The 12408-nt window shown below is 43.7% G+C and overlaps 1 protein-coding gene across 6 annotated transcripts in view; it reads right to left on the bottom strand.

Moving 5' to 3' along the window:
• LOC122620482 (CUGBP Elav-like family member 1) overlaps nt 1-12408 on the bottom strand; it is a 55850-nt gene that overhangs the window by 5941 nt on the left and 37501 nt on the right. For 5 of the 6 annotated variants that reach the window (XM_043797984.1, XM_043797968.1, XM_043797976.1 and 2 more), the window contains 2 exons: nt 5881-6059; nt 1711-2191 (listed from right to left, as the gene is read on the bottom strand). In XM_043797984.1, coding sequence (XP_043653919.1) covers nt 1711-2191; nt 5881-6059 — 660 coding nt within the window. Of the gene's footprint in view, nt 1-1710; nt 2192-5880; nt 6060-12408 lie in introns of those variants that run through there. The other variant, XM_043798008.1, reaches the window with a different exon arrangement.

Here is a 12408-nt window from a genome sequence, read left to right as displayed (position 1 = left end):
TGTGACCCCTTCGACCGACGTCTAGCTCCTGGATCTGGCATTTAAAAACGTCATTTGTTATTCAAGTGGCATACGTCGTCGCTCTAAGTTCCCCTAACTGCCCAGCAGTTGCCCCCCCTGTCCGCCTACGTTTACTGCCGTCCATCGGTGGCCATCGCCTCCTCCTTCTTTTGTCACTTTTCCCCAGTCCGAATGCTCTTTCGCATATCCTGTTTCTTTGATGGATGTTTCAGCTATAGGATGGCTTTCGACTTTTCTGGTCTACCATTTGAAAGCAATCTATTTCAGATCAATAAGGTTCACGACAATATATATGTATTAGTTTTTAATTTTAGTTTTAGACCTCCTATTCCATAACTTAACGTAAGCAACCCGCTATTTTTGTTAGAGAATCTCATCCACCTCAAAGTCCCCATTTCAGTGGCAGATTTTTTGCGCTTTGTGCGATTACATCACGCGCCGCTCAACATTTGGTTGTCTGTGATTCCCCTTTTATTTCATTTTTTCCCCTCGCCGGTGGCTTTTGCTGTTTGTTCAAGCTCTCGAGCTTGATTTGTTATGCGCAAAATGTCCACGTTGGCGTCGAGACTGGACAGGGGGCGGGGTGGGCGTGGGCGTGGCACGTCGGTCATTCTAATGAAGCGGCGTTGCATATGCAACACGTTTGCATGGACGCCAGAAATCTGGAAGCCCGTCTGGGCCCATCATCCTCATCATCGTGTCATCTCGTCATTGTCGTTGTCCACCTTTTAATCCTATTACAATGTTTTTGTTTTATTCATCAGGCAGCTGAAGAGCTTGGCCTGCTATCCTTTCCTTCCTACTCCCAACTTTTCCTGTTTACTTTGCCTTCCGTCTCTGACTCTGTCGGCTGCATTTATGCAAATTTTGTTGCTTAAATTGAAATTAATTATTTGACAGTTGTTGCTGAATTCTCTTCTGCTGCACTTCCCCTTTGCTTTTTTTCCTAGCTTAAGTCTTATAAATAAAAAACGGAGTGATTTTAACTTTTTTGAGCAAACTAACCTTCGGGATTATGAATGTCGTGTATCTTGTAACCTTAACATTTCGCCATTTAACTAAGATTCATTTTCATATTATATTCCTTATATAATATAATAACAACATTCTTAGATAAGAGAACCTAATAACGTGGATTTAATGTTTAGTGACCTTTTAAAGCGATTGACACAAGTTTTATATTATTATTTTTTCAAGCTTTTCACAATATTATTACACACACTTAGAATACCACACATATATATAAAATAATTAACAGGCCGCTCATTCAAATATTTTCTTAGAAGACATAAAAAATATTTTAATGCTATAAATACACAACATTTAAACTGCCTTTGAAATCGAATAACTTTCAAAGAAATGAAAACAACGATGTTGTGAAACCCGTTGGGTTGTAATAAGAAACACATATAAAGTGCGCGATTGGAAAAATTAGGGATAAACAAAGAGTAGAACACACGTAGTGAGCAACGAGCAGATGTGTGCAGGAAACGAGGACAGGTTGAATGAATAGTTACGGATAGAGAGATAGATAGAGGTTTATAGAAAGGAAGATGCAACGATGTTGTGATAACCCGTTGGGTTGTACTAGAAGGGTGTTTAGGGGGGGAGCAATTTGAGGGGTTGACTAGGAGGACGAGGCCTAACGGAGTAACCTAGGCTGGAACCTGTTTCGCGGAGTCCACTCACCTGGCAGATAGTGCGCCGGACTGAGTCCGTATCCGTGAAGTTGTTGGTACAGCTGAAGGTGGGCCGCCGCAGCGGGATCCGCCCCCAAATAGGCGGCCGCTGCTGCCGCCCCCTGGTGGGCGGCGTTGCTGGCGAGGAGATTGGGCGCCAAGGACGCACTGAGGGCGCTGGTGGAGTTCAGGGGAACGAGGGTGGTGGGTGCCGTTGCTGCAGAGCCAGCCTGCTGAACCTGAGGCACTGCCGCCAGTGCGGCCGCCATCGACGGATTGGGACGTCCCGCCGAGGGCGGAGCGGCTATGAGAGCCGTAGCGGCATTAATGGTGGGCGTGGCCGCACCTGCCGTCGCACCGCTCGGCGTATTGATGCCACAGAATGCGTGAATCTGCTGCATCTTCTTTTGGTCTTTTTCCTTTTGCGTGTCCGCGAACTTTACGACCAGCGGAGCTGAACAACCCTCCATGGTCTGACTTTGATGAAGGGCCTGGAAAGGATAAGAAATAATCACAATAATTAATAACAAAGTCTGTGTGTAACTATTTTATTTAAAGCTATAATTTTTAATTTAAGACTTTAATGTTTTCAGTTCGCACACCTGGCGTGTAAGAGATGTTTATATATTTGTATTACGTATACGCAGCATTGACAGCAACAGATCAGTGTTTTAGTAAATTAGTGTTGTTTATTGCTCTTAACTCTTTTGACTTTTAAAGCTTACTTTTATGTTAGCATAAATACTTTGTAAGCTAACTCGAAGTGTATCTAGTACATGTAGTCCTTCGTAGTTTATTATATATTATATTATCCGCAGATTTGCCGTTCTTTATAAATGGTTGTAAAAATTAAATTGGATTCAGTAAATGTGATTAAAGTTATAAAAAATTAAGTCTGTTACATCTATGTCGTTTCTTTATATTCGAAGCTTGTTTTGTATTAAAGCCTGTTATCTTTTATGTCGTTTCTTAATTTTGAATAATGATTTTCCCACGCTCTTCCAGGCCAAAAAATCCAGCCACCCTGTGCCACTCTGTGGAAAACTCAGCTTCAACTGTGCAGCCATGGCGACCTGTTTAAAAACTCGGAAATTTCCCTAATTACTTTGTAGCCAAGAGCAGCAGCAGCAGCAGCAGTGTCGCGATGGCTGGAGAGCGGGGTGGGGCAAAACAATGCGCCGGCCATAAAAGTCGCGCCAGAGCCGCAAGAATTATAGCCAATGTAATTAAAGAGCACTTCTGGTGGCTGCCACGATACAGGCGAATGGGATGCAGGAAAGGATGCAGGCCAGAGTTGCCACCGCCGCCACAATTGAGCGGAAGTTTCGGCCCGGGTCGCCATGGCCCCGGCTGAGTTTCAATGATAAAGTCTACATAAACCGGAAAATAAGTAAAGTGGCTTGCCAAACCCCCTACTCCCTCATCAGACCACGGCCTAAATGCCTTCGCTAAATGTTTGGCCTGGTTTTCGTGACGCGCCCAGAGTTGCCAGCCTCCCCGATTCTCGGCCCCATTCCCGTTCGCAATCCCAATCCCGTTCCCGCGCCATTTTGTTTGTTTTCGGGCTTAGCAGAAAGGTGTAAATTAAGTCGCCTAAGCGGACAAATGGCTGTGTGGCCTAAACTATCTGGGGGGCATGCTGGTGGGTCACTGTGGTTGCAGGAGAGGGTGGTTGGATGAGTGGGTGGTTTGATGGTCGGGTGGACATGCGGAGGCGGCTTAAGTGCGCGTCATTATTCTGAAGCTGTAAGCCGACTTGCCGCTGCCATAAAACTTATCAAAACTGTTTTCGACCTCTTAATGCCGCGAATTTGTGGGTGGAGCTTGCATAGAAGTTCTTGCGGTTCTGCATCAAGGAAGGCAGAGAGAAGTTTATGTTTAAGAAATTACCGGGACAGTTTTAGGATTTCAATTTGTTGCCAGTCGATTGACTACTGAGAATATTATTGTCAAAGTATTGTTGATGTGCTTACTTTTACAGAGGCTTAGAATCTCGATGTGACTTACAATGGTTGGCTAAATATTAAACTTCGTGTATTTCAGCTTTAAATTTTAAGTGTATGGTATATAGATTGGTAAAACGATAAATGGCATTGTTCCCTATAAAAACGATTAATATAAAAGTTTAATTCTTTTTTCAACAATGGTTTTCTTGTTCAAACACAGCTCCTTGAAAGCACTCCATTTCTTGAACATTTCTTACTTGGAACACTCCCAAGTCACCTACTAATCCCCAGTCATTTTTCACAGCTTGGCCTAACATCTCACTTCCCCCGGAGCAGCAAAAAACGGGTTAAATGACCCGTTGGGCAACAGTGGGCACTGGAGACTCAACCGCATGCCCAACATGGCCAGAACTCGGCGTCAACCACTTGACAAATTAGCGAAACGAATGCGAAAAATAAAATCTGCATGCGTTGAAAAATGCTATCATCATTTAACCACCCACCCATGCCAGCTCGCATTTTGTGCTTTCATTTGGGTAGAGCATTTTTGTGGGGCAAAAAAGAGACTTAATGGAGGAGCAGAAGCCGAGAACAAATTGCCGGGCTATAAACATGGCACATTAATATTAAATGCACTTTGCCAGTAGCTTCAGCTTCAGCTGGAGCTGGAGCGTCTTTGGCTTGGGGCTGCGTATTTTGATGGGCAAGTCGCACAGCTTTTGCATTGCATTTCATGGGTCCGCATACTTTCAGGCGTCAATAGACTGCAATGACTTTGCAACCCTTGCTTCACTGCGTCGATCCAAATCATTTGGTCCTGGACAGGCTGCTCCTTACTCCCCTTTCCTGCTTAATATCCTTGGACCACTTGGCCCCAGCTTATTGCTGGCGTGTGCGTGCCTAGCATCCCGTAATTTGACTTCAAATGCATTAAAATCGCTGGCGCACACACATGTAAAGGTACAGTAGTAACCGTAGGAAAGGATTTAAGCTTTTTTGTTTACTAAATGCTGCAATAAGTTATCTGATCGATTTAATACCTAAAAAGTATTTTTGGTTCAAGTAAGCCAATTGAAAGAACTAATTGAAGTGTTCAGAACTCCTTTAATCCCTTCAGTTAAGAATTAATACGTTTTATTATGGCGTTTGCCAGTCTATCAAGTACATTCGAGAGGCATAGGAAAATATCCTTGAGGCATGTTGTAGCCTGTGCAGAGCCCACTCCCATACATTACATGGCCATGTTGGTGTTGGTGTGTGTGGTGGTGTATCTGTGTTTCTGTGTGCTGTAGTGTGCATGTATGGCTTTATAATGGCAGTCCGCCCACAACAACATTCATCTTGCAAAAGGCGACAAATTATGTGCAATATACACAGGACAGAGACAGCATGCTCGGACTGTCCTGCTCTCTCTCTGCCCCCAGTTCATTTCCCCCCCTCCCACTTCCACTCCCCGCAACGCTGCATGTGTTTGTGTTTGGCTGTCGGAAGTTTGTAATTTTGCCTGTTTCCGGCACAAAACTTGCATTAGTCTCTGCCATTGCGCTGGTGTGAGTGTGCTGGTGTGTGCTGGTGTGTGTGAGTGTTTGCTTATAAGTGGGCGTGGCAGGAGCGGAATGTGGAAGCAGGATGGGGGTTACTTGGTTGCCAGGATTACCGTTGACTTCTTCCGCTGCCAGAGGCGGCGTCTTGCTTGCGTTCCAGCTTCCTGTTTGCAGTTGCATGCGGTTTTTGTTGTTGCTGCCGCCGCCGACGCCATTGTGGAATGAAGCTGTGCTAGTATGCTACTATGCCTGCATGTGTGTGTGTGCGTGTCACCGCCTCTGTGCTGGTATGTGTGCCGTGAAGAAACGTGTTTTATATGCGCGACTCTTGCCGCCGCTGCAATTAATCATTGCGACAGTTTTTCCCACACTAGCCACAGCACCAAAAGCCAATGCAGCGCTTAAAGAGGCAAAGTGACTTTAAGGTGATCGTTTCGGCATTTGCTTATCATTTCTATCATCATTTATGCTTTGCTAAGATCTTAAATTACTAACCCATCTGATTTAGTTTAATTGATATATTATTCAAGAATATAACAAGTGTTGGATTTTTAAAATTTAAGTGTCTAAGAGTATGCAACAATTTTAGGCAACTTCAAGCGGATTTCCTTTTATTCCCATACATTTAAGTGAATTCCCCTTAACTAACACCATTTTAATAGCTGTTTTTAGGTCATTTTGAAAGCTTACCTTGATGGCTCCGATGGCGTTCTGCTTGGTGGCGAATGTGACGAAGGCGCAGCCCTTGCTCTGACCAGCCTGATCCCGGAGCACCGTGCACTCCTCGATGGTTCCGTGGCCCGTGAAGAGCTGCCTCACATCGGCCTCGGTGTACTTTTTGTTCAGCATGCCAACGAAAAGTTTGCGTTCTGGAAATACATCAACGGAAAAGGCGAAATGAAAGAATGTTTTCCACTGAATGCTTACAGTAATAAAGATTAAATAAATGCATGTTCCAAGTAGAGTGGGGAAATTAGCATAAATAACAATTGTGGTTGGGCGAGAGCGGGTCAAGAGGTCGTCCAACTACAAGCATTTGGCTTGAAAACTCCAACTTAGTGGGCTGCCAATGTGGCAGGAACTACTATGACGCACTGCACGGTGCTTCATTCAGAGCCGTAAAAATGTTCTACCAACTGAGGCTGCTGACTGATTTACTGACTGACTGAGGAGAGATGCAGGCGTAATGGTCACCATAAAAATGTCATTAAAACCGCGAAATGAGTACATGTTTGTGGGGTTTAACGGCTTTAAGGCTTTTGGGCAGGCCAAAACGACATACGAATGAAAGAACAGCAGTTTTCGAGACAGATTTTGAAGTCAAAAAGAAGGTTTTAAAGAGATATCTACCTATTTAAAATCCTTCTTAAAGTATCCACTTATAAAATTTACAATAATCAGTAGAGTAATTACTGCAAAATATGTAAAATACTAAATATAAAATAAGAGCTGATTTAACGACAAATTGCGACATCACTGACTCGCTTCAACCTACAACAGGTAACCACATGTTTGGTGGATTTTTTATGAACTCTTAGCTGACGCTTAAATTCTTTAATGAGTGTTCGTGTTGACTCCATTTAACGATCGGTCAGCGGGTATTTAACCTAAATTGTGGCACACCCGGCGTATGAGTGATATTTTGGGATATTTCTTTTGGGAGCTCCTTGGTGCGAGAGAGTTGCAATTAATCAGGGAACAACTTTGTAAGCAGCTGGGACCAGTAAAGGCGAAGCAACTTTAAACTGCTCCAATAAATCGCTTTCGCCTTTGGTCCTGCCATAGATTTGAGATCTCTCCCCTCATCGAAACGAGAACATTTGTAAGGGAAAAGTTTTTATGCATGGCAATTGTTATGCTTTATCTTGGTCCCCATGTGAAGCGGGGGTGTTGCAAACTTTTTTGGGAGCGCACATGCAAAAGACTAAAAACGCAATCGCAACAAATCGAATCAATGCAACAAGAACTGGGGAGCTGCAGCAATAAGAAAGAGGAACTTTTCCTCCTGCAACACTTTCGAGCACACACTTCTGCGTTCTGCTCTATCTGTAACTGCCCTATCTTGGCTTAAAGTTTCCAGAGACAGCACATACAGCGTACTATGCACATAAGAATTCTCTTAAAAACAAACTAAGCGTGCGTTCAAGCCACTTTTGGATGCCGTAACTCTGCAACAGGGTGGCTCAAAAATGTAGCATTTTAAAAGTAATAAATGTGGCATAAATATTTTGTAGGAACGTGAATAACAAGTAAATGGGTGAAATATGTATTTTTATTTAACATTTTTATAAACTATTTACCGAAGCCTGTGAGACCGAAATTTGTATGGGTATGGGTATTCCTGGTAATGATATTTTATTTCAGGGTGAAGGGTGAAGCGAGTTCTACCATGGCACACTTGCCATCCCACCTGCGTCGTAAAGTATAAATATAGAAAATGGTGTCGCTGCAAGGGAAGTGATTGGAAATTGTTGCTTTCGCCTGCAGTTGGCATCGCAGAAGGTGATGGTGATGGTGAAGGTGATCCTTGGAGGCCCCCAGCCAAGGCACTCAGAACGCACTCAAGCCGCCCAAGGGGGCGTTGGCAATGGGTCTTATCTGTGGGCGTGGATGAAACTTTTTTCCAAAAAGAGTGCAAGGCGCAAGGCATTCCTGTGTGCTAAATACATACGAAGTTGTAGTACTTCCTCGCCAGGTTTTGTTTGCCATTGGAGTAAGGACTCCACCACATCCACGTGCTGCACTTGCCCACTTTTGGGTCTCTGTCCGGCACATGTGGAAAATTTATTTGAGGTTAGTTCAGGTGTGACACAAGAAGTAACATTTTATATATTTATTGTATGGATTTGCCATTTTAATTTGAAACTTTGCCAGCGCAGATACGAGTGGCACGAAGGAAAAGGGCTATGACAAAAGGAGGTTCAAACTTATTGCAGGCACCTGAGTCTCTGCGTTTTCCCCCTTTTCCCCATTTTCCCTATTTTCCCCATTTTCCCCCTTTCGAGCAGCTTGTTAAGGACCTCTTTTGTATTTGGCATCGCTGATTGGAAAGTTTTATGCGCACGTGATTTTTTCAGCGCTGATAAAAGCTCGCTGGGAAAGTCCAGGGCAGCGAGAAATAAAACCCTCAAGAATTTCCTTTTGTTCTCGAAACTGATGTGCGCTAAATTGCCTGAAGTTCTATTTAAGGAATTTGTTTAATTTGAAAACACCTTAAAATGTGTCCAAATGTAAATTGACTTCGATTTTAATGCGTATGAGCAGGTCGCTTTACCAGGTTATTGCCGGTGCAATCTCCGCATTAATTTGGCTTTAGGCAGTTTATCATTTTCACCTTTTTCGGCAGCGGCCAAGAAACCAGAGTGTGGAAACTGACGCCAAATGGCAGGAATCTCATTTGCGGAAAGTCACTGCCTTCTGCATTCTGCCTCCGTTGGCTCACACTTTCGGTGCATCTCTGTGTCATTCCTGCGGGCCATTACAGTTGCAGAAATTGCAATTTCACGACAATTACCACAAATTGGTTTCCTCAACTGGCTGGGCGAACATTTTCGTTGCGTTTCGTTTCGTTTCGCCCTCTTCGTCCCGCTTCGTGCCTTCCGCCCCACAATTATGCAGCAAAGTTGCAGCCCCTCGGGGGGATTTTTCAGGATGCGGGATGGGCGGGCGATCGGGGGGAAGGTGAAGACTTCCGCCTGTGGCATATGCATTGTAAGTTCATCCTTGGGAGCCAACTCTGCCATATGATGTCGTTAACTGTCTTAAGATTTATATGCACAGTCAAAAGCGGAAACTGCACTTATGTGTGTGGGCCCAAGGGGGGGTGAGGCTGGTAAGGGGAGGGAGGGGAGGCACAAATCTACTGGGTCCTCATATATTTCACTTCACACTTGAGACATCAACTTTTGTGTCAAGTCGGTTTCTGGCCCCCAAAAATGGTTGGCCCCGGGCAAAGTTTGTCATGTGCATAATTTACTTTTTCCACACACATGAATTGCGTATCTTTTATCTTATTAGAGCTTTTCTGTGGAGTCAGCCAAGCATTAGATTGCATTCAATTTGCATCGCAATTAAATTGCTCGCCTCTTGCCTCTTGCTTCTTGGAAAAAACCTTCGACAGCTCTTAATTATTTGCCACAGTTCTGTTTGTTTGGCATAAACAAATTAATCGCCTTGTGCAAATGTTTGCGAGCCAAGCTTCTTTCGATTCCAAAATCCCTTGCATACTTTTCGAAGTCAGTCAGACGTGAATGCGAATATGAGGCTTATAAGGACACCCTTTAAAAGCATACACTAAGTATATAAGAACTCTTAGCACCAAAAAAATACAATCATTTTGACAAATGTTAGAGATTTTAAAGTATATTTATATGTCTATCAGATGTACCTAAATATTGTTACCTTCCCTTAAATGATTTTTGCATAGCCGATTGCCCCGCTTTTACTCTCACTCGGTGTAAGCCACAAACAAAAGTCAAACGCATTAACCAGAACAATGGCATCCGTGCTAACGAATGAAGCGCATAAAACTTATACCAAAGCCACTGAAAGTGGGGTAAAATTCCTCCGGAGGGCTGTCAACCGAGATTTGCATACATCGCAAGTATGGATGGCGCAGAATTTGCTACTAATGCGAAGCACATTAAAATGAGGACATGAGGAGTGGTGGAGTGGCGGGGAAGCGAAAGGATAAATGTTAAACACGCCAGCCAGATTTATACAAAACACACATTCAAATCACACTCGGAAATACGAGATGTGGCTGTGGAATTCGAATTGGAGGAATGCAACATTATTCAGAACATTTTGGCCAGGGGCTCAGGAGGAGCTGCGAAGTAATACATATGTAAAAACAGATGTGAACAAGTTGGCTAATGGCTATGACTTTGCTCTTCCTCCTCCGCCGCCTCCTCGTTTCTCGTCCACCAATAAATGCCACATGAATGCCGTTTAAGCTGGGCATTCTTAAATACCAAACATATATATTCGGCTGAGATTGTAGTTGATCAGAGAGATGTTTTGCCTATAGCCTTGACCTTAGCTCTTAAGTGGTAGTTCTCTGCGCTGCAGCTTAGTGTTAAAGTATGATTCGAATCACGAATTAATTAAGGCACACTATAATGAAGCTTGTCTCAGACTGAATCTAATCACATTTTAAGCTACTTAGGCAGCATACCAGCTCCTCGTCCTCGTCTACCAGGTTTCAATTAAAATTGAGCACAAGACGCGGCCAGCCTTAAGCTCAATGGAGTTAAGGATATGTGGAGGACTCGGCAGCATCCTAGTAGGAAGCTTCTCTGCCGATCCGCCATCTCTAAAAACAGTTAACGTTTTCAATTATAACATAAACACGCCGGCAACACTGTGCATACAACAATGCATAATCAAGAGAAAGTCTTAACGCATTACACTTGGCATAAACTGGGATATCAAGCCATTAATTATACTTTGACATGATATGTGTATACTATTGGAATTTACCCACATTAAAGCTACATTAAAGTTTTATTACTCAAAATCAAACTTTTGCTATGCGCTAAACTGGGAATGTTCATCAGATATTCGCATTTTCGTGCCATTCCTTAATTGATAAATGCAAATTGTTTGCATGCTGTCAAGGAAATTATTGTTTTTTCAACTGTAAGTGGCATGAGTTGCAGCTCCTGCTGCTGTTGTTATTACTGTGTGTGTACTGTACAGATTAAGCGCTGAGCTCACACGAGGCCTGATAAATGAAAATGGCATGCACACATGTGCAACAGCAGCAGCAGCAACAACGCAGCAGCAGCAGCAACAACGCAGCAGCAGCAGCAACAACAACAGCTGCAGCAATTTTGAAGTGCTGCACGAGTTGGAGGCAACTTTTCACATATTTGTATCTGTTTGTGTTGTTAAGTAGTTTGGGCGTTTTCAGCTCGCAGTCTCAGCTGCATAAATATTTATTGCAGAAAATTCATGTGTGCCGTGGAAGGCGCAGCCATTTCACATACGAGTAGCATACTTTTCGCCGGTCTTGTCATAATTAATTTAAAGCCCCGCCAATCGAGAAAAAATGTTGTAAACTGCTGAAATTATGATGCTCATTCGTGGCCATCAAAATGCACTAAAATGCGAATTACATACTTACAGCCATATACTCGTATGCTTGTTCATATTGTTCATATATGTATTCCCCCATGGGCGGAGTTTATGGCCCGGCCCAAAGGGGGCAGGCAAACTTATTGCGGTGCAGAAATTTTTATGTTTTAATTCAATTAAGCTCCCTGGCGGTTCCAGGAGGAAGGATCCCAGACGGGCGAAGCCTTTGTGGGCGACGCATTTAATGCGCACAAATTTTCGACATTTCTTTCCCGCCCTACGCAGCGTATTTGCATAATTTTGCAATAATTGACAAGCGGAAAATGTTGATGCGGAAACGGAAATTAAAATGGAATTTTCAACTAAGCTTTTTTCATTCACGACACGGAGTTTCGCCACCCGGTGAAACGTCACCGTAAGGAATAATTATGTGCATGTAATTAAGTTGCAGCAAGAAAAGAGGACTTGCAGGTGCAAGAGTTGCTATGATGATATTTTCCTAGAGCGTTACTTATTTAAAATGTTGAGAATGTTAAGAACGGGCTAATCTTTATACTGATACATAGTTACAAAATCAAGGAAAGTTGTATATTAAGCGACTCAAACACTTTCCATAGTACAGCCTGTTCTACACCTCACCACTTTTCCTGGCCACAAAATACAATTAACCGCCACAGAAGCTAATGCCATTGGTTGAGCCAACCGCTGCGACAAATGAGCGAAATCATTAAAATCATCCTGCCCCGGCACGAGTCCCAATCCCCGTGACTGCCCACTCCGCTGACCACGATCCACTGCCACTCCGTTGACAGGAGCTGTGCGCCCGGGCACGTTTCGATTACGTTGGCAACACTTCCGGCCCGCGAGCGCCGCAATTTCCGCAGCTGCAGCAGCAGCAAAAAAGGGGCAGCTTCCCAGAAGATGATGTGGCAGGAGGAGCGGGATCGGAATTGGGAGTGGAGTGGAGATGTTGCAATAGGCAAAGTGCCAGCAGCCAAAAGGGGATTTCGACAGGAGCCAGGGGGAGATGCTCATTTTTGCCATTCGCTTGAAGGGTTCATTTGTGTGCTGTGCGAGCAATATCTCTTGTGCTCCATTTCGATGCCCTTCATAAGCAGTATGCTTACTTTTAGAAAGGGT

This window comes from Drosophila teissieri, chromosome 2L, assembly GCF_016746235.2.
Source record: "Drosophila teissieri strain GT53w chromosome 2L, Prin_Dtei_1.1, whole genome shotgun sequence".
NCBI classification, from domain to species: Eukaryota; Metazoa; Arthropoda; class Insecta; order Diptera; family Drosophilidae; genus Drosophila; species Drosophila teissieri.
The sequence above is the reverse complement of the archived record's forward strand: the minus strand, read 5'-3'. Positions and strand labels throughout refer to the sequence as shown.